At 49.4% G+C, this 21,163-nt stretch overlaps 8 protein-coding genes across 8 annotated transcripts; 3 read left to right on the forward strand and 5 right to left on the reverse strand.

Annotated features, from left to right (window-relative positions):
* Positions 1 to 14: 14 nt before the first annotated feature.
* PSV08DRAFT_223167 (uncharacterized protein) lies at positions 15 to 4,730 on the forward strand (the record flags this gene model as incomplete). Its single annotated transcript, XM_014227332.2, has 7 exons — positions 15 to 398; positions 446 to 485; positions 548 to 1,413; positions 1,473 to 2,976; positions 3,024 to 3,827; positions 3,880 to 4,041; positions 4,095 to 4,730. The coding sequence occupies exons 1-7, from the start codon at positions 67 to 69 to the stop codon at positions 4,728 to 4,730; spliced, it is 4,344 nt and encodes a 1,447-aa protein (XP_014082807.2). The 5' UTR covers positions 15 to 66.
* A 29-nt stretch (positions 4,731 to 4,759) lies between these two features.
* Positions 4,760 to 6,406, reverse strand: PSV08DRAFT_401833 (uncharacterized protein). The gene has a single exon (XM_014227331.1). The coding sequence runs from the start codon at positions 6,381 to 6,383 to the stop codon at positions 5,106 to 5,108; it is 1,278 nt and encodes a 425-aa protein (XP_014082806.1). The 5' UTR covers positions 6,384 to 6,406; the 3' UTR covers positions 4,760 to 5,105.
* Positions 6,407 to 6,585: 179 nt separating this feature from the next.
* On the reverse strand, positions 6,586 to 8,342 carry PSV08DRAFT_297607 (ubiquitin-related domain-containing protein). The gene is made up of 3 exons (XM_014227330.1): positions 7,631 to 8,342; positions 7,335 to 7,418; positions 6,586 to 7,183 (listed from the first exon to the last, which is right to left on the reverse strand). Exons 1-3 carry the CDS (start codon positions 8,160 to 8,162, stop codon positions 7,026 to 7,028), a joined length of 774 nt encoding a protein of 257 aa, XP_014082805.1. The 5' UTR covers positions 8,163 to 8,342; the 3' UTR covers positions 6,586 to 7,025.
* Positions 8,343 to 8,927: 585 nt separating this feature from the next.
* Positions 8,928 to 11,097, reverse strand: PSV08DRAFT_409723 (integral membrane protein DUF92-domain-containing protein). Its single transcript, XM_014227328.2, has 4 exons — positions 10,881 to 11,097; positions 10,618 to 10,832; positions 9,991 to 10,570; positions 8,928 to 9,571 (listed from the first exon to the last, which is right to left on the reverse strand). Exons 1-4 carry the CDS (start codon positions 11,064 to 11,066, stop codon positions 9,107 to 9,109), a joined length of 1,446 nt encoding a protein of 481 aa, XP_014082803.2. The 5' UTR covers positions 11,067 to 11,097; the 3' UTR covers positions 8,928 to 9,106.
* Positions 11,098 to 12,144: 1,047 nt separating this feature from the next.
* On the forward strand, positions 12,145 to 14,222 carry PSV08DRAFT_223174 (major facilitator superfamily domain-containing protein; the record flags this gene model as incomplete). The annotated part of the gene is made up of 3 exons (XM_014227327.1): positions 12,145 to 12,487; positions 12,550 to 12,865; positions 12,929 to 14,222. The coding sequence occupies 3 exons, from the start codon at positions 12,145 to 12,147 to the stop codon at positions 14,220 to 14,222; spliced, it is 1,953 nt and encodes a 650-aa protein (XP_014082802.1).
* An 18-nt stretch (positions 14,223 to 14,240) lies between these two features.
* Positions 14,241 to 17,039, reverse strand: PSV08DRAFT_202451 (uncharacterized protein). The gene is made up of 3 exons (XM_014227326.2): positions 16,101 to 17,039; positions 15,754 to 16,035; positions 14,241 to 15,699 (listed from the first exon to the last, which is right to left on the reverse strand). Exons 1-3 carry the CDS (start codon positions 16,809 to 16,811, stop codon positions 14,422 to 14,424), a joined length of 2,271 nt encoding a protein of 756 aa, XP_014082801.1. The 5' UTR covers positions 16,812 to 17,039; the 3' UTR covers positions 14,241 to 14,421.
* Positions 17,040 to 17,192: 153 nt separating this feature from the next.
* On the reverse strand, positions 17,193 to 19,115 carry PSV08DRAFT_202454 (Alpha/Beta hydrolase protein). Its single transcript, XM_014227325.2, has one exon. It carries the CDS (start codon positions 19,028 to 19,030, stop codon positions 17,336 to 17,338), a length of 1,695 nt encoding a protein of 564 aa, XP_014082800.1. The 5' UTR covers positions 19,031 to 19,115; the 3' UTR covers positions 17,193 to 17,335.
* Positions 19,116 to 19,813: 698 nt separating this feature from the next.
* Positions 19,814 to 21,034, forward strand: PSV08DRAFT_390354 (ATP10 protein-domain-containing protein; the record flags this gene model as incomplete). The annotated part of the gene is made up of 2 exons (XM_014227324.2): positions 19,814 to 19,819; positions 19,911 to 21,034. The coding sequence occupies 2 exons, from the start codon at positions 19,814 to 19,816 to the stop codon at positions 20,958 to 20,960; spliced, it is 1,056 nt and encodes a 351-aa protein (XP_014082799.2). The 3' UTR covers positions 20,961 to 21,034.
* Positions 21,035 to 21,163: the final 129 nt, after the last annotated feature.

The raw sequence follows: 21,163 nt of genomic DNA on the forward strand, positions 1-21,163 counted from the left end.
ACTTACTCGTCTACCTCCTAGCACCCCCCTTCTCCGTCCTTCACCCCTGAAAAAAAGCCTGATGCAATGTCGAGGATGCGCCGTTACTCTACATCGACTGTGTCAAGTTCAGACACTGCAAGCTCCTACTACAGCGATGGAGAAGACGATGACAACGACGATATCATCACTATTGACTTGGACAGCACGAAACTAACACAAAGTATTTTGGCTGCCAGACGAACTACTACCTCAGAGTTCCAGGAAACTTTGCAAGAAGATTGCCAAGAGCTGCATATCATAGCCTCGGTTGCATCAGACATCCCAGATAAGACAAGTCGATTGTCAGTAAAAATTGTAACAGGTGTTCCGGACGAAAAGGATAGCGATGCCGACTCGGGAGCTGTGCAACATTGGCTGTTAGTCACCAATCCGCCAACATCATTCATGCTTACAATCAAAAAAGGCACCTAAAGACCGAGTGTTCATCATTCGAGACGTTCCGAGTTAGTAACAGCTGAAGGAGCGCAAGTTGACACGGATTCACAGACTTTCTGACCATGACCAGCAAGCGGCACTCAAATTTGCACTGCGATACCACGCAGATACGATCACAGTCCTCATGTATCTACTTCAGCAGGTTCAGGACGAATTCGAAATAACATCCGCTTATGGAAGCTATATCCAGCCGGGTACAGTCTTAAGATGTAATGGCAAAGATACGAAGAATTCAAAGAAGAATGATGTATCAGCTACTTTTGTTTCATATCCGTATTTTGATATCAGCAGCGGGGATTGGCCAGAACCCCCGGTCGATGACTCCTTGCATCTTTCGAGAGGTTTATTCCAGCAGCATTATCCACGGGAAGCAGCCCAAGATCGAGATCGTCAGCAATCTTTCAGCAAATTCAAACGACCTGGAACAACATCAAGTTATTCCTTGCGTGTACCTCAGTTATGGGCTTTGATAATAGGCTCAAATACTTTAATCACATGCGGGCCTTCGACGTTAGCTTCGACATTCCACGAAAGCATTGAGTTTGTGCCACAAGAAGCACTTCTGGTTGGCTTGACAAGCTTGATACAACTTTCGGCAGACTTTGTTACAAAGGCTGTCTCCTACTTGCCATTGGAAAGTTGCCAGACATTTTTTGCGCTCAAAGCTATGATACAAAAAGAATGTCTTCAGAGTACAGACCATCACATTGACGATTGTATCTTGTACACCTCGGATGATAATGTTGAGCTCGACGCATCACGATGGCCAAAAGTTGTGCAGACCAAGGGATCTTTGTTCATCTCAGTGCACATGAGCCTTCGCAACCAGCCAAAACCGTCCACGAATGAGAGTTCCACGAGAGGACTATTTATCGAATATGGAAATTTGAGTTCTGACGATGAACAAGATAAGGCAGCTACGAAATTACATAAGAGGTCAGTTATTAGAGCTTAAAATATTTTATAACCTATTCGATCTGGACTAACATATTCAGGATGTCTAGTTCCGAGCACAATCAAGAAACAAAAGCCAGAGCAGATAACCAGTACTCTACAGGGCTGCAGAAGCACAGTGATCAAAACGCCAATATCCAGTTGAAGCAACGACAACTAGCTATAGGTTACATCTCATCTGAAGACCCGCTTTCTGACACCCCAGAGTCAGAGGAAGAAACACCTGGGCCGGTCATGGAGGATTTGGACCAAAAGCAACCTCGAGTGGAAGACGAAGCTACACCAAGTCTGCAAGATGGATTGAGATACACAATCCCTGATGATATAGCTCATGATATGAATCTACAGGAAAAGAAAAAAACAGAAGAAAAGGAGTTTCAGGAGCGATTTGAGCTTGAATACAGAAAGCGCCTCAGTCATCTTGGATTTGAGCCTAATCAGATTGACGCGATGATGGGCAATCAGTCTACAGTGAATCCCAACTCAGTCCCAGCTCCTCCACTACCGCCTGCTCGAGACTCCAGTGCACAGGAACCGCCTACGTATCCCATGGTACATAGGAAATATCTCGATTGGGAGACCTTGAGATACTACGATATTCCATATCAATACCACGACAAAGACCTAGAGTACATTATCATAATGCAAGAGCTCGATGAATTCGAGCTTGACGTTCTTTTTGAGCACACCAAACGCCTTCGTCAAGACCAAGCACCGCGGCAACTCCAAACCACTACGGCAAGTTCTGATAAAAAAAGACCAGCTCAAAACAAAAAAAAATCCAGACAAAATTCACGAACCTCTGATCCACGAAGCGGCAACTTCAACGGAGAGCCGAGTTGGACCAGAGTGAAGGCCAACAGGACCACTAGAAAAAGACCCAAGCCGAGCAATCTCGCCAAACGCCAGGACTCTCAGAAATCCAGCTACGAGCATACCGCTCAGCGCATCAATCAAGAGTTACGTGTCCCACCCTTCCTAGCATGGCCTACCACATGCAATGATGAGAGAAACGAAGTTGGCTCCCAATCCCGAAATGAAGCTGCATCTCGGATGGACTCCAGTGGTGTACTGATACAAATCACCCTGCGTATGATTGACGAGCGAATCTACCAACCCCATCAAGACCTGAAAACAGGCTTTCGTGCCGCATCTCTTATTGTGTGGCAGAAAGGTAATAACCAAACAACTATTCTTGCGAACTCCATTCCTAGGAAAAGGATCAGTGATATTGATGTCAAACTTGATTCAAAGATCCTGCTGAACCCGCCTTCTCGCCTAGAGAACTTTGTACAGTATCTCGAAACATCCAGGGAGGAGAAATCAGAGGGACGTTTCCATTCACCGACGAGATCGTTCAGAAACTCAATCTTCAGCCATGAGATTTCCGGGCGAGACGTACTTCTTTGGCAGGTGGCACGATTGTTTGTTCTCAGAAATGTATTTGCCGACGGTGTAAAGGCCTTGGCTGGTCAGTTCGTGCCCAAGCATTATGCACATCCCCTCATAGATCGATGCTGGGGCTCAATCTCGATTGTAGATCAAGTAAGTCGAATACTCTTAGGATGTGACACAATTACTAAAAACCATAGGCTGTACTCAACACATCACGAGAACTCTGCGACCACCTGAAGAAAAGCCATGTTACAGCCGATTCTCCAGTATATGTGGTGAGACCTATACCCAAAGATGGCTACTCAAAAATACACTCGCTAGCGGAACTTGAATATCCAGTATCTTCCTGCCATATTTGCGAAAACAGGCACTACTACGCCAGTATTGAAGATGCAATTAACCATATTCGTTTGGTGCATATTTCTCCACAAAGTACCGATGTAGAACATCATTCAGAATCGCTCACGCATTGGGTTGCATCCACCACAGACGCGGATCTGGAGAGTAAAACGGAAAGTCTTCTCAGCTATCTCGAAACCCTCAATCTACGTGTAAACAAGCTCCTGTCAAAGGCCGTGGAAATGCGTCAGGGTGTCGCCAATGGCTCGCAAGAGCTCGACGATGGGTACTTTTTGCGCGCAACACTAGTCAAAGCTGCGGAGAAGATTTTCCAATTCGTGTACTACTCAGCGTATAGTTTCAATGTTCATTGCGACTCTGGATCTGCACCAGCAGGACCTCGGCTTCTTGTTTCGTCTCGACAACATTATCACGACAAATCCGGGGCTGAAATGTTCGCTACCCTCGCCGACCTCGCAATGTCAAAAGCAAGAGACGACCTCTTACTCATGACGCAGATTGGCGATGACGCGAGGTCAGTGTTCCACTTCAAAGCTTCGCCACAATTTACTATCTACCTCGGTCTTTCAGGTCTTATAAGAAGGCCAATTATGTGGAATATGTCGATATTGCAATTATACAGAGATCACCTGTCCGCTTTGGTAGGCATTCAAATGACTAAATATCTAATCAGATGTATTCTAACTTTAATAGCGCTTCAAAGCCAGCCGCAAACCTTCCAAGCTGGTGTTACGCGAGCTATATCTCTTGGATGAAGAGATTGAAATTGTTGAGTCTGTATACATGCAACAATATAGGGCCGAATATAAGCTCTGGAAAGTGCTCGGAGTAGACGAGATTGAACTCAGGCGAGAGGTGAGCGCAGTTTGAACGTCCTGAAACACAACTAACTAATAACTTATTTGTAGGGTCGAGACGAATACGTAGAGAATATATTCTCCCAATTTCGCAAAGACCTAGAAAAGGCCACCAAAGCCCTACGACACAACATTGAGATCACAGAGGAAGGCGACTCCAAAGCGATTCTCATCTTCACACTCGTCACAATCATCTTCCTACCTCTTTCCTTTGTAGCCTCAGTGTTCGGCATGAACACTTCGGATATCAGGGACATGGACAGTGACCAAACGCTTTTCTGGGCAATAGCACTTCCCGTCACCATAACCATCGGCACGATATCCCTGATAGCAGCATACCGACACACCGATATCAGAGAAGGAATACAAAAGTTTAAGGATAGCCTCGCAATGAAAAGGCACAGGTACAGCCATCGCCGCCGTCCTTGGAACCGTAACAAACACAGAACAGACGAAGAGCGGGCATATGGTTCCAACAACGCTGCGATAGGGATGCTAAAACGCCGCTTCGACTCTCAACGCTCTGATCCATGGCTACAAAGCAAACGCTGGTCGAGCCGCAGACAAAAGACTGGTTCGCATGGTCCCCGTGTTCTAGTCCGCACCGCGACTGGCAAAACGCTCCATGAGAAACCCAAGCGGAGGGTGCGCACAGCAGATATACCGGGCAGCTCAAAGAGGTATTGAAGAGCGAGAGAGAGAGAAAACACTAATAGACATAGACCTCTGCTTCCCATAAACTCACCAACGAACGTATTCTATTCGTATTGATGATCGATTCCGTGCTGTCAACCGAAGTACACTCAAGATACTGCACTGCAGCGTGGAGAACATTTGATCGCGGATACATCCTTTAAGTATTAAATCATAGAAAATAGACTTGCTTTTTTGCAGAGTTGGAATAATTTTTTTACATCATGCAATAATTTCCACTGATACGTGGTTCTCCCGCGACACAGCTCAACCATCATTCGCGACTTCACTCAGGCCCCTGACAACGATTTTATCTCAAAAAATGTACATCACTGTGTGTCTTCCAACATTTCATCGGCATGTTCAACACTACCACCTCTTCCTCTCATCCCCATCAAAATCCTTCCCCTGCCTCTCCCTCTCAATTTGGGCATCGAACTCGCGCTGCGCACGCTCGCGCTCCATACTCCTTTCTTCATCGTCGCCGACAAACGAATACGAATCACCTAGCGTAGATTCCTCTCTGCGTTCGGGTTCCGGTCTTCGCGGCGACTGCCGTTGCGGTTTTTGAAGCGGTACAGGCTGGCCGCCGCGCCGGAGACGGTCCCAGGATGACTCGCCTGGTCGGGGTTGGGATGGCGATTGTGATTGCGGGTTCTTTACTTCGTCTTGGAAGAGGCCACCTGTAGGGGAACCGTCGTCATCGTCGAATAGAGAAGAGGAGGAGGAGGAGGATGACTGTGTAGGTTGATTCCAAGAGCCTGTGGATGGCGGTGCCTGTTGCCTTTGCCGTGGCAACTGTGATGAACTCTTGTTGGAAAAAGTCTCCCAGGTTTCTGAACTAGTGGATTCAGAACCCCATGCTTCATTACCGGCAGTCGGGCTCATATCGTCGGCTGCATCGTCACGTTGTGCCGGAGGCTGCTTGCCCCATCTGGCTTGTGGTGAGGGACCCCCACCTGCACGATTCCTCACCTGCTCTTGGAACTCTCGACGCCGTTCTTCAATCTCACGCCCTTGCTGTGCATTCCTCTGCCCCTCGACATGCGACGAAGCCTTCAATTCTATCCCAAAATGTTCCAGCTTGGGATCATTGGCTGTATTAACCGCTGCAAGAGGTTGCGCGATGAGCTGGCCGATGATGCTACCCATTTGGCCTGCTACGACCACGTAGAGACAAAATCGCCATGTGTGTCGCGCAAACTGGGCCATTGGTCCACGGATTGGACCGAACTTATTCACATCAATGTCTTCTACCTTGGGTTGATAAAATGGGTATTTCATCTTGTCCCATGTACGATACCATTGCCATGTTCCAGCTGCGGCGCCCGTCGCAGCGAAATAGCTCTTCGTTTGTTCAAGCTTATATATGTGGAATGCGAGCGCCTGCGCTTCTTCCGGATTGAGCAGGCGGCCAACCTTGCGCTCGGCGAACTTGAGTGTTGTTTCGGTTTTGAAGCGGACCGCACGTTCAGAGAAGCCCATGAAGGTGCCTATGACGGGTAATGGGCGCGGAAGATTGGTCGCGTCGAAGCGATTGCCATTGTTTAGATGGGCCGGCGAAGATGCGTAGGGATCATCCGAGGATGGGTAAGGATCATCTGTGAAGCCTTCGGGGGCATTCTTATCGGCATCTTCAAGCACCATATTTGGTTACGTGTGGTAGAGTCGCAATGTTGTGTGGGGTTGCTAGGGAAGGTAGGTGGTGAGAGATCGGGGCTTGGTGGAAGCTTTACCGATGACGGCATCGAACGCAGTCTCGGGATCACCAGGGCCCATTCCCGCCCTCTGATCTCATGATGCAATGCATGTCAATAAACACAAACCTAGAGCAATCATAAGTAAGCCATTTGAAGAAAATCCTAATATATTGCACAACGTGGTGGGTGTTGGAATATTCAAACATGGTCTATTCCCAAATGCCTTCCTCCCAAACGACAATGCTCCTCACGAAAGGCTACGTACTTATACACTACAATAATTCAAACCAGCTACAAGACCAGCCGGGCCATTACGGAAACTCCATATGCACAAGGTGAGGGGAAAAAGAAAAAGAATAGGTTGATGTGGAAAAGAAACGCCCACCTCTTCGTGTAACGCCACAATTCATACCGTTCGCAACGGCCAAATAACATGGCCGCAGAAGAGAACTTAAAGGGACTAATTCCAGCGGTCGATGTGGTGTTTTCTCTCACTCCTGTTGCTTCTCGTATATACTTTTGACAGCCACTGAAAACATCATTGTGAGGTTATGGTTTGACCGGAAGACCTGCATGATTACGAGTACTTTTATAAGATGACGCAACGGCAGGTAGCCGTGGGCTCGTCATCGCTCTCTCTCCGGTTCCCAGATTTGCCAGTCTTGGCGTTTTCTTCTTCATCAACGACCTCTTGTGGCTTGACAGTCATGTGAACAACATTAGGGGTATCTGTTTGAAATCGGCATTCTGCGGTTTGTCAGTGAGTGTTTGACAGGGGCTATATCATGTCTTCTATGCAAGACATGCATTCAAATTGGATCGACCAATTAGTGCGGCCAGCCGAGGAACCGCACAAGCTGTGCAATGCCCTTGGCGTAATCCAGAATGAGGTCCTTACCTTTGAGTGGCGACTTGTCGTCAAGCATGCGACCAAAATGAATGAGCCTTATCGATCCTGGTGAAGTAGGCCGAGCCTCCCATTCTGTTGACTTGAGTTAGCCTTGTAATGCGGAATTCAATGCGATGCGATGCGCTGTGAGCCACAGTTTCTTTCCCAGCGCTGTCTGGACGAGACCAGGTACAAACAATGCACCTGAAAGAGCAGCATAGCAGCGCGTCACTGCTGACGCCCTGCTTACTCATGATAAGCGCACACTGCTCTTGAGTAAACTGTAGAGAAAAGAGTATGCGTACCTTCCCGCCAGTCTCGCCATATCAGCTCTTTGAGGGTATAGACGCTGATATTGTACGGATCCATGTTCTCCACCTTGACACTGCGCTTCTTCAAGTACTTTTCGTCAATCTTGTACGGATGCCTTGCGCCGCTGGTAAGAAGCAGCATTATTACTAGCACAGGCCCATTCGTGTTGTCCGGGTTTGCGGCCGGTGTGTCTGTCGACGGACCGATGGCCTCGGTGTCTGCGCGATTTAGCGCAGAAGGGGGCGCGAGCTTTCCAGGAGATGAAGGAGCGACAGGCGCATCTTCTGAGGTGCTGGAACCGACGGGTTGCTCTGCAGGTGTAGCTGCTGGAGCTACCGCGGGTGCGTCTGTGGTGTGCGTGGTCGTGTCTGTAGGCGCGGGTGCTGCGCCAGAGGCCTCGAGGGTCTTCATCTCTACCGAACCTGTCGATGGAGGCTCGTTCCTGCTCTGAGGCCGCGATCCTGAGGTCTGTTGGTGTGGAGTAGATTGTGGTGCCGTGGAGGCTTGATCGGCTGGGGACGACATGGTTGGCCGGCCGACTTCACTCGCGCGATGGATGCGATTGCGGGCAAGTTAAGCGAATGGAAAGCGAACGGGGGGCTGGGAGCGACTCGCAGGTCGGCCTCGACGTCGCAACGACAGAAATGGCAGCGGGGGAAAAATGGTGTAGTGGTGAGGCGTCTCAAGGGCTCATGCGTGGACGATGGAAGGCTGGCCGGCCGTGCGCGACTGGGAAGTCGCCGTCGCGGCCACCCTCCCTTCTCCGCAATCCGCAAATGCGGCAAGAACGACCCGCCGTCTCCACTAACAGCCCGCTACTGCTACTCGGCTCTGCACCACCTCACTATCTCGTCTTCCGTACACATCCTGCTTCACACACTCCCTTTGCCGGGTTGCCGTCCATTGCCTCACAATGCATCACCATGCCAAATGCGTCTCGGCAAACACCAGTTCCCCCGTTCTTGCTGTTCGCCCACCTGCGAAACCCGCAACATGCCATATTTGGACTCGTCGTTAAAGCGCGTGCCCCTGCATCACTGGCTCCTTTGCAATGATTGGCCACGCCCACTCAGCACTCGTCGCGTTATCGCATGCATTCTGCGCCACATCTTCACAGCTCAGAGTCGGCCCGGGCTTCCCTCCTATGCTCTCCTTGGTCGCTTCTCCAAGCTAACAAGAGGAAATGGTCTTTGGGCACGTGGGGCAGGCTGGTGGCTGAAGAGCCACTGCTTCCTTCATCCAGTACATCACGACGTTGTAATGCCATCATACCTTCATCTCCAAGTACCACAATACCATGGCCATTTTGGCTTCATCGCTTTATTCGTTAACATTAACCCTAAGTGGGTTGGTGCTATGTCCTTGTGATCCGCCAAGACCATTAATACGGGAACAACCTGCTCGAGCCGCGTTATCGTCTATGGTGGCAGTGTACAGGTGTCTTGGTTTGCTCGTCATGTTGCAAGCTTCTACCAGTTCATCTTCATCTTCTTCTCAATCTCCGTGTGGAAGTCTGGTACTTCCCGCAGCTCGTTGCCAGTGAACACGTCCTCCCAGCCAATTTCACAATCCCGTCCCTGGAGAATATCTTTGTGAACGCCGCTGCTTCCACCCAGTGCTAATGGCCTCCACTCCCCCGCTTCAGCAATCTTCAGCTCCATACCCCTACGCACGGGCTCGGCAATGCCAAATTGCCGCCTCAGCATCTCCATCTTCAGACGGTCTTGGGTATCGCGCCACTGGACAAGGCGAGCCTCGAGCGGATGGGCAGACTGCAGAGCAACTGGTGCTGTCGATGACGACGAAGCGGTAGGTGCTACCGATGTGTGGCCAAGGCGAGACCGAAGGGTATCATGGACGCCGGGAGCCGAAGGCGCAGAGGTTTCAAGCGTAGTTTGCGCAGGGTGCGCCTTGCTGGGGACGAAGCGGAGAGACTAAGCATGTGTAAGTATTGAATGCGTGCATGTACTGTATATACCCTTGGGACAGCCCACCATTTTGAATCTCGGTGGCGCGCGGGGTTTGTGAGAGTGATGTACAACCAATCGACGTATCGAAATCGTTGAATTTGGTTGTTCAAGTCGTCGAACTCGTCAAGAGGAAGGTATGGATGTTGAGTGGCAGGTTGTCAAGCAGTTGCTATCAACGGAGCTCTAGGCTACCTGGAGTGACGCGCTTAACTAGCGCCTTGGCAATTAGTCCGAATGCTCAAGGTTCGATGCTATATCGACTCACACACATACATTGCCCACACTAAATCATGCCCATGTCTATGAATATGGATGTCTACTTGGGTTTTTACTGAAATCATATCTTACATAGCCCTGGCAGTCAACATAGCTCCTAAGCTCACCAGGCCTGCCATGAGTATGTTGACAGCATTATTGTCCAGTAAATCACTCCCAACTTCAATCTTCCTACTCTCATGCTGCGGGTCTGTAACCACCGCTCCACTTGCTCCAGCCTTCAACATTGCTTTTGAAGCCTTGATCGATGCTGCCGCGTCCGTACCGCTGGCCTTAGCAATGCCATCCTTGCCCTCCGATCGACCACTGACATTGCTGTGTACAAGCACCTTTCTTCCTCCCTCACCTTCAACAACCTTGCCCGAGTGTACATCAACCACGCTAGCCTGCAAGAGAGCTCCTAGAAGAGAATCAAGGAGTGTTCCACTGAAGCCAGCTGCTGACATTGCAAGAGTATACTTTGTCTTCTCAACAAAGCTCCAGTCTTTACAAAACGGCATGAACATCGTAGAACTGAGGGATATTAACAGTGCGCCGAGTAGTCCCGCACCAAGACCCGTCGTGGTCACCCCGCCATTTGTGCCAGGCGGGACGATACGCCATGGAGCGGTTATTAGGCGTGGCTTGGATTTCGACAAGATTCCAAGTTCAGATGAAAAGGTGTCTGCAGCGACTGCAGCGTAGTTTCTGATGTATGTCAGTATCAATTCCGTGACCCAAGGCGAATGCCATACGCTACGATGCCTGTTACCAATACATCACTGTTTCCTGTCCAGCAGAGACCCTCATCTTCATATCGTCCGTCCTTCCTTAGCTGCCAGAGGTGAAGCAGTATTAAAACCGAAGCTATACCGGAGTTTGCGACCACTTGGATATGATTGCGCGCACCTTCTCCACCGGATGCACCCGTTGCGGACTGAGTAAGCTTTGCTTTAATGTCATGCTTGACCTATACTTTGTTATTTACCGTCTAATTTGAAGCAAAAATGTGACATACTTTGGTGACAGAACTGCCGGCTAAGAAAAAGACAGCAAGCAGTACCGTGAAAACGCTCCAAGGATGCAAGGTATGAATGACGGCTGTCACAAATGCCGCGAAGATGCCAACCGGAGTCAGCGAGTTCCGCGACCACGCTCTATAGATGAGCGCAGCGACTCCAGGGACAGCTATTATGGGCTTCATGATTGATGTTTTGGTTTTGAGGTACAGCGACACGGAGATGTGGCATAAAGACCGCGAGCTTGCTTATGTACTTCTTATGGGGTGGGGGCTAGTACATCATTGAACCCCGGCTTGGCATAAACTACTGAAAGTATCAACCCCGACGTCGCAACTTCGCTCATCTCGTTCTCGATGAGATTATCGAACAATATCAATATCAATATCAAGGCTTCGCTCGAGGTTTCCAAATGCCCTCTGCGGTTTTTCGGATCATTGCCCACTTACTTTTCTAAGCTCGGCTTTACCCGACAAAACCTCAAGTTACCAGCGCTATCAACGGAACCAATCCGAAAGACAATTGAGACGCAACGAAATATCCAGAAGATTGACAAAACAAATAGGTGCCTAGAGAAAACTAGGCACGTCCCACTTTTATCCGGGCATCTACATGTCTAGCCTGGTCGTGTCTGCCTATGGGTCTTGTACTGCCATGGGGTAACCTACATGAAGGCTAACCCCGAAGTTGCATCCAATCTGAATCGGATTGATGGTGGAGGCGCATCATGTGAACCAGCAAATGTTTCGAGCCACGCAATGCTTGAGAGAGCTAAGCGTTGCTTAATTGCGCTTCAAATTGCTTAAATACCTCGCACGTTTGAGATGCCCTGACTGTGAACACAGCCCGGACACGAAGTGGTGGTGGTTGCCTCGTATCGGTAGGGCTGCGGCTTGCCAATCGCAATTGGGCATTTCCCGGGCTGTGCCACGGCCAGTGTTGCGATTGGCTCGTCCAGCTCGCCCAATTAGGCATAGCCGACAACGAGCCACATCCAGCACTACGAAGAGGATAAGACGCTCATCCTCAGGCGCCGTTGGATAAAATCATAACTTTTAGTTCTGTGAATTCGGCCTTGCGGTTGAGGACGCACTCATCACAGCCACAATGACCCACTATAAGCAAGTAAACTTGTTTGGGAAAATAGCCCCCCACATTGAACAAAGTATTAAACAATGCGATTTCCAAAGGTGGACGGTGATATCAAACCCGATCCAGTTCATTCGTCCTCTCTTTCCCCAATACTCTCACAGGTAGTCTAGAATGGCTATATTTCTATTCAAGTATATCCGTGGAAAACTTCGAGAACGCGAAGCCCAAAAAGCCGTTCCTACCACAGATGATTCTCACTTGGTGCCTGAGTGCATATCAGCGCATGAACTTCAAGACGGCGTGAACAATCACAATCACACATCCTCCCAAGATTCAACAGGAAGCCATATCAACTTCCTCGCCTCAGAAGAGGTGACACAAAGAAAAGCTCAAGACCGCAAAAACAAGATTCGACAGTGGAAGTTGTTGTTAGGACTTGTGTTACCAAACTTCCTAGCTGCCATGGATGTCACTATCGTCGCTCCAGCAATTCCGCTCATATCATCCCATTTCGGTACGTGAATTCTTCAAGACAACCCCACAACCGTAAACACACGTTCTGATACGCATCTCCAGACAAGCTCTCCGGAAGCTTTAATTGGATCGTAGCAGCCTACACCTTGACATTCACCACATTCATCCCGATGTCTGGGCAATTAGCAGACATCTACGGCCGCCATTTTTCTCTGCAATTCGAAATGTTCTGGATCATGATAGGCAGTGTACTCTGCGCCTCTGCTCAATCCTGGGGCATGCTGCTTGTAGGAAGGGCACTGCAAGGGTTAGGTGCTGCAGGCATCATGAGTTTGAGCCGGATTATATTGTCGGATGGTACGACACTTGCTGAGAACTCGAGTAGCAATTCCATCTTGTCGTTGATCAGTGGGTGCAGGTAAGTCTTCTTCGTATTCGGCGAGTCCAATTGATATGTACAAAGAGCTGATTGTGGGAATAGCTACGCGGTAGGACCCGTTATAGGAGGACACCTCGCAGATTCAGGCTGGCGCTATATATTCGTGCTCCCCATCGGAGTCGCAGTCCTCGCCATGGTCCTCATCGCGCTCCTCATGCGCAAAGAACTCGTTCAAGGCCGCGCAACCACTCAATCCCCAACCTCACAGCACAAAACTTATATGTCCGGCCTCGCAATCATCGACTGGCCGGGCCTCATCACATTCATTCTAGGTGTCGGTTGCATCATCCTCGCCACACAATGGGGCGGAACCCAATACGCCTGGTCCTCTCCCGCCGTCATCCTCCCCCTCGCCATCGGCACCATCTTCTGCATTCTCTTCTTCACCCACGAGTACCTCCTCGCCCCCAACCGTGCCATGTCGCGCTTTTTCCCCCGCCAAATCCCTATGATCCCATCGACCCTCTTCCGCAAAAAAGACACGACACTCCTCATGATGATCAACTTCTCCGCGGGAATCAGCATGGTCTGCGCGTTTTACTTTATTTCGTATTACTGGCAGCTTACAGAGGGGTACTCGCCTAGTCAGGCTGGCGTGCAGTTGTTGTACTACACACCCGGTCTGGGCGTGGGTGTCTACTCCGCGGCTATCATGTGCAATGTATGGCCAGGCCAGACGTTCTTTCCTCTCTTTATCGGTTCCATAGTCGAGGCTGCGGGACTCGCGCTGCTCACTTACTCTGTATCGATCCGGAATACTGTCATGGTTAATGTCTTTCTCGCTGTTTCGGGAGCAGGTACGGGATTGCGCTTTATGCCTGTTGCGCTGCATGCGGCGGGTGTGTGGTCGACCCGCGTACCCAGTATGCAGTCGCTGCTTTCTTTTATGCTGCCGTTGGGCGAAACGGTGGGTATCTCCATGATGGGAAGTGTGTTTTCTAATAAGCTTTCTACTTTCCTGGCTCAGATTGCCCGGCGTGCAGATGGTGCGGCGCTGGGTGGCTCTGGGATTCCGAGTTTGGAACTGCTGGATAGTCTTCCGACAGTGGTTAAGAAGGAGGTGCAGGATGCGGCGGCCAAGGCTGTCATGTGGGCGTTGATTTCCGTGCTGCCGTTTATGGGAATAGCGGTTATTGCGGCAGTGTTTCTGGGGAATGTGTGGATTGGGAAGGCGGAGAAAGAGGCAAAGGATGGGAAGATGGGACGAAAGGCGGAGAAAGGAAAGGTCATGTATGGGGTTTACTTATTTGCATTGTGTAGGGGGAGTGTGGACGAGCAGAAAAGAAATCTGGACGTTGATATGGAGCGTAAGGAGGTGAAGGTGGAGCAAACGTAGCGCGAGATGAAAGTCTTGACAGACAGAGTGTAATACAAGAATTTTCTATGATATATCCCTGTCCGAGATATTCGATCGGTATATAAATGCTTCTCAAATCCAACCAAGAAACCCAAGCTTATTATTCATCCCATCAGGCAAGGCCATTCACATCCACTATCCAAGCTAAACCATATCCAACCCTCATACCCCACCCTACCTAACAAATCCGTTCCCCGGGCTCCCTCCACGGCACGCCCAAAATCTCAAAAATCCTCCTCTCGCTCCTCCCCTCAATCAACACCCCATCATTCAACTTTTCCCCCTTCCTCCCTCTCAAAACATCCGTATACAACCCTCTCTGATTAAGCTTCATGCCCTTCTTCCTTGCCAACAACCTCATGCTCCTATTGAAAATATCATCACCCGTAAAATACAACAGTGCGGCACCCATTTCCTGCTCCGGAACGACCAAGAAGTCTATTCTGCGCCAGACAGTGGAGGAAGGGAGAGAGGATGCGCCGTGCCATTTTGAGTTGCTGGAGTCACTATAACGGGATGATGTTAGTGAGGCTTTGAGAAAGCCGGTTTTGTACAAGTGTGGGATGAGGACTTCGAAGATGGTGGTGCTCATGGCGGTAGATGACATGTTGGGTCGTGATAGCATTATATCGATATCGCCCGAGTCCTGTGCTCCACGGCGGTAGCTTCCCATTATCGTTGCACTGAATTCCGGGTCGATTTCCTTGAGTGCGGCGGCGACGATAGCGCCGTGAGCCTCGACTTCGGCGCGTGGGATGCGGGAGTTGAAATCATGGTAGTGTTCGAGTCCGATCTTCTGGTTTTCAGAGAGCGTAGCTTTGGTCTTGAGATCTTGGAGAGTGCGGTGGCCTGCTTGGATCCATTTGTTGGCATGGACAAGGCCGACGCCATAAATACCGAGGAACAAACGTAGGGCTACATCTTGAGGGTTATGACGGGTGCTTTCTAGTCGTCGGAGACGGTCTGTGAGTACAATTTCTTCGATCTTTGCGGCAAGGTGTGTACCAATAGAAGGTAGCTTTGCGGCTTGTTCTGCAGTAGTAATCTTGACCGTTTGTTTCTTCAGCGTGGCAACGCATTTTCGATAGCTTAGGGTTCTCCATTGGTCCTGCATGCTATCGTAGTACTTGCACATCTCTTCTAGTATCTGGATGGTTCGGGCGTTTGGGTTCCATGAAATATGGTTACTGGAACTTGGATCCATACACTGGAAACTGTTCATATTGAAGTACTTCTTGTCGCGCAACGCTGATGCTTTCGACAAAACACTGGGCCTCTTGAGGTAATCTGTACCCATTGACAATAGCTCTTGATCCGTGTTCGAGTTCTCTATAGTGTTCACACCTCTCGAACTATCTAGTTGTGCTTCTTCGTCCTCATCAATGGGTAGATACGCGAGCAACTTAGTCTCCTGTATGGCTTGGAACAGGGCATCTCCAAATTGATATCTAACCTTCTGTCCGGAGATTTTAGCAGCCCCTGGAGAGGACATAATGAAGCTGTCCTCTACTGTTTCTCCGAGAGGACTTGAGGGCACTGCATCTGTATAAGGATGAGTGGAAGGCACGCTTTCTTCAGTGAAGTACAAGTCGGTCTTCTGTGTCTCCTGTGTCGCTTTCTTTCTCTTGGGGTATTTTATCTTTAACGAGCTCTGCGATGTAGTTGATGTATGGGAGAGGTCTGGTGCTTGATCAAGTTCGCCTACGCCTTGGGCAGCTTTTACAGCAAAGTATGAAGCAGTAGGATCTAAGAGCTCCCCACGACTAATACATTGCGGCACATACGGATCAAACTTGACCACCACGACGTTCTGATTATCTGTCAGCTTACTATATTGCCAGCTCGAAATTCACGTACTGGAGGTATTGGTCTGCCGAGATGCTGCACCAATTGATTATATGTGTATGTCCCATCATCAGACATGATGTGAGTGATATTGTTGTTCCATTTGTCCGCCCATGCAGCACCAAGCTGAATGACCTTGTGTATGCGTCTTCGTCGTGCCATGGAGATATCGTCGTTAGGGTAGAAGTAGACGATCTTCTCTTTGAGCAATTGTTTGCTTTCGGGGACAAGTTTGATATTATTGGCAAGCGTCACAGTTTTTCCGCTTCTGAGCTCACGAGGGATGGCGCCCACGCGTTTGTAAAACGGGATACATTCTTTGTCGAATATTTGGGATAGAGATATCGTCCTCTTTAAACGGCTTTTGCCATTATCTGTACCCACATTAGGACCATTGTGTGATTTGGGGATCTGAACACTCTCGGCGGTCTCAGTTTGTGGTACCGTAGATGATCGAGTTAACTTTTGATTGATCTGTCGATTAGAAGTGCGCCGTCTCTCGGTATGCTCCTCAAACTGTGCCTGTATTTCTCGAGGCGTTGGCCCATTGAAACTACTTGAGTGACTCAGTAGTGAGGTTGATAGTACAGGTTTTGATTCTTCCAGCGCGCGTTCGAGGTTGAGCACACTTTCGTTAGGGGTATATGGCTCATCGTCCGAGAAATTGAGAAGGGCCTGTTCTTCGAAATAAGTTATTTTCGCTAAGAGCTCGGAGTCCGACATCGCATTGTAATGCAACTGCAAGTTAATAATAGATAATAACGACGATTGAGGTCGTTGTTGTTTACAGGGATACTGCAATTACTTTGGACCAAATACTACCTAATATCCAAAACCACAACTCAATTGTTAGGGACGGAGTAGATGTAGGACATTTGATAAGCTGCGCTTCGAGCGCCGTGAGCTCAATGGTTTTGCAACTATTTATACTGCTATGGGATGAAAGGAGACGCTGAAGACGTATTGGTGAAAGAGTGGAGAAACGTCACCAGGCAGCCGGCGCGTGTCGGATTGTCGGCTGACGCGAAGTCACGTGATACTACAATACGTTTCCCAGTCATCACTTTGTGGCCTTAATGTTACAAATTTCACTTCTTGTACTTTAAATAAGCAGAGAAAACCCCTAAGCACGAGTCTCAGAGGAAGGGATCAAGAAATTGGTACATAGTTTGCTTTGAGTAGTCTATCACTTTTCTACCCACAATGACAATGGCATTTCAGGATTAGGCGCGTTACTACAAACCTGCTTAAGATCTAGACGCTACCCTCCTCTTTCCAATCGTAGTACTCTCACTCGCACCGGCCACCTTTTGTGCCAACTTCGCATCAAGCTCAGTTACAACACCCTTTCCAACTGGCTTTCCGAGGTTGTTGCTCATTGGCGTAACAACATCGCACCGCAGTGATTGTGCAGGGCTCATACGCTCCATCATCGTGTTGTTCGTCTGGATGAGCAGTCTCTCACGCGATTCTGGACCAGTGTACGGCTTCCACTCAGCAGCACGAGTGGCGCGGTCGGTGTTGGGGTCCAAATTGCGAATGAAGCTCGTCCAGTAACTGCGTACCTGAGAGATGATGGGCTTGTTAGTGGTAAAGTAGCTGGCTGGCTCTTGTCCATCAGTGCGTTTCAACCCCCAGAAAGCGTAGACGTTGACGGTGTGCCAGGCGCCCAAGCCGGATGCCTGGTCGGCTGGGTCCAGCACATTGTACTTGTAATTGTACGTGGGCACGTTGTCGCGTGCAATGGCGTTCTGAATGTTGCGTGTTGGGCAGTGGCTACCGATATCGCCAATTGCATTGGCAGCATCAGGCCAGAAGAGTCCTTTACCGGGGAAGGCGGGCTTCGTCACCTTCAAGTAGAGGTCACTAAGGATTGAGATGGAAGAGTTGCTCAGACTTGGGTCCTGGCCTCCCAACCATGTCGCTGCGTCGCTTGTGGTGTTAAGACTCTCTGGTGCGTTCTTGGTACCTTCGTCTGCGCAAGTGCCCATGATGGTCGGTACCTTGGCATACTTGCCCTGTTTGAAGAGGTTTACAAGGGAGTCAGTGAATAGCTCGCCGTCGATATTGGGGTTGAACCAGCAGTTGGAAGAGCGGATGGCCGACTCGTTGAGCGCGCGTAGGCAAGAAAGGCCGTCGGCAGCATTGGCGCAACCCTTGTCCTTAAGCAAACATTCATATTGCTCCTCGCCTAGCTCTGGGGTACGCATTGTCACCCAAGGGCCTGACTCCATAATGCCACCTACGAACAACTTTTTGCCCGTATTTGCCGCCATCATGAGCGCAACAGATGTTCCGCCGGCGCTGACGCCATCAAGAACAACATGATCGGGATCACCACCGAATTGACTGATGTGCTGCTTGACCCACTCAAGCAACTTGATCTGGTCACGTATGCCAGCATTGACATCGCCACCTCCTGCCTTCACCGCTTTGCCGTTGAGGAAACCGTACAGGCCCACACGGTAGCTGAATTGGACAAATACGACCTGGCCATCTGCAACGATCTCGGTGGGATCCCAGTTGGCGCTAGACTGCGAAATAAAGCCTCCTCCTTGGAAGAAAACCACAACCGGCAATTTCGACTTGGTGGTAGCCTTGGAAGGCGCATACACGCTCAAATAGAGACAGTCTTCAGCAATATGAAAGCGTGAGTAGGTTCCAGAAACAGTCCAGTCATCAGGACGGCTGGGCGGGCATGTTGCACCGTGTGTAGTGGCGTTGATGAGACCAGAAACGACGGGATCTTGCGGCGCTGCGAAACGTAGCTTTCCCACGGGTGGTGCAGCGTACTGAATGCCTTTCCAGGCAGACACTCCCAGTTTGGAGTCAACGACAGCTCCCTGGTATTTTGCGTAGCCAACATCAACGACAGTATCGACGGCTTGTACGATCGAAGACAAGCTCGCTCCGATGGCGAGTAATTGGTGAACGTGCCTCATCTTCAAGACGAATGATGACAAGAAAGAAACGAATGGAAGCAGGAGATATCCTGAGAGCGATGAGTGTGAGGAACGCTCAACTGATACTCTATTGTTTCCTTCCTCTGGTGGCTATTTGAACATATTCCTTCGAATGTTCATGCAACTCCTTGAAACGTGCTAAGCTTGTTATGGCACCAATGCAATAATATATTAAACTTTGTTTCGGTCCGTAAGCGGAGTGAACGATGACATTGCCATATGCGTTCATGCCCCTGTGCTATTGGAGTCGGACCGTTAACTCAGCAACACGGTATATCAACCGTTTCATATCGGAATTGAAGGCGGGTAGAACCCAACCGTGCCTGAGGAAGTCGCGAATCCTAGATCTCACACCTAGTGATCAATGACATTCGTGCATGTTTTCTCGCACACTAATGCGCAACGTGAAACGGAGCATTGCCGTAAAAGTGCAAAGGGGCGAACGCGCGGGGAAGTCAGCATCAGCAATCTAAGGTAGGTGCAGCGGCCCGAGCATTAAAAATCTGTTGAAGCGCCAGGCATAGCACAGCTCGTCAGAACATTTCGTAAGGGATATATGTATCCCAATTCACATTACGCGGGTAGTTTATTCTGCACCCTGCTAGACTGTTCTGCTTAGTTGCTTCTATACTAGCTTAGGATTCTACTTCTACTATGAGTTACTTGAGGTGAACCATATCAACGAGAAGAATCAGTGGCCAATTGGATAAAAAGATATTCTATAAATGTCTTGCATGTTTCTTCAATGATGGACTATGCATTATGTATGTATGTTCACGTGTATAAACACTTACTCTATGATATTGCTAACGTGCTAGCCAGTATGGGCCAGCGCCAAGCCTTGCTCAACACTACGTAGTGGTCTACCGTAATTCTTCGCTTTTGCGCTAGTAAACCAAAGCTTACTTTCATCACTTCTTGTGCCTGGTGGAAATACTGGGTTACCCCGCGTTCCACAATGCTACAACCACGGATAGGAGCACCGCTACGCCGCATATTGCTGTCTAGACCTTCAATATGTTCGAGATGTCAGACACGTCTTGTGACTGCATCAATTGCACAGCAGTCATTTGCTCGGACCTTCGCCTCCGCCCAAAGTCTCCGCCGACCAGCGACGGATCCAAAGACTCCCGAGTCCGCGCCTACACCCGACCCCAAAGATGAGGACATATTCATTCCTAAGCCCCTCGGCCGACCCATTGGCTTCAAGTCCGCCCCGCAACCAGGTGAAAATGCTAGCATACCCAAGACGAAAAAAGATTATTCCGGCATGACGATGTCGCAGCGGAATTTGGAGAAGCGCAAGGACCTGGTAGAAAAATGGGGCACAAACTATTTTCGCGACTTCAAAAACATTCGCAAATACAGGTCTGGCAAGACATTCATGGCAAACCCTCGGATCTTCAAGAAAGAGGCGGCGTTGTACTTTCCGAACTTCCATGGCGATACACTAGAGGGCAAGGACAGAGACACGACCAATGTATTGACGGGGAAGGTCAGTGTGGTGAATGTATACAGTTCACAATGGGGTTTAAATCAGGTGGAGACATTCACTGGGGCTAAGACGAATGCCAATCTGCACAACATGCTTGCACAGCATCCAGGGGTAGCGCAGATGGTGGATGTCAATATTGAAGAGAACACCATGAAAGCATGGATCATTGCACTCTTCCAGTGGCGGTTGAAGGCCTCGAAACCAAAAGAGGATTGGAGCAAGTACTTCGTTGTCAGGAAAGGAGTCAGCGAGAGAATACGAGAGACAATTGGCTTGCTGAACGGTAGAGTTGGATACATTTATCTTGTGGATCAAGATTGCAAGATTCGGTGGGCAGGGAGCGGGAATGCAGAGGGCACAGAGATGGAGGACATGAACAAAGGGTTTGCCAAGCTGATTGCTGAAGCGCAATAACGCTCCAACAGGAAGAAGCATTGTAATGTTGTAAGATACTTGTACACCATGACGGCTCAGTTGCCTTGTATAAAACAGAACGAAACAAGGTCATGAGGATATCCACCCGCCCAAACGCCGTGTATGAATATGATAAACCAAAGACAGTCACCTAAACCATAATAGCATAAGGAAGCAGAACGCAATGAAGCTCGCCAGTATGA

The sequence above is a fragment of the Bipolaris maydis genome, assembly GCF_028858645.1.
Source record: "Bipolaris maydis strain C4 unplaced genomic scaffold PSV08scaffold_7, whole genome shotgun sequence".
NCBI lineage: Eukaryota > Fungi > Ascomycota > Dothideomycetes > Pleosporales > Pleosporaceae > Bipolaris > Bipolaris maydis.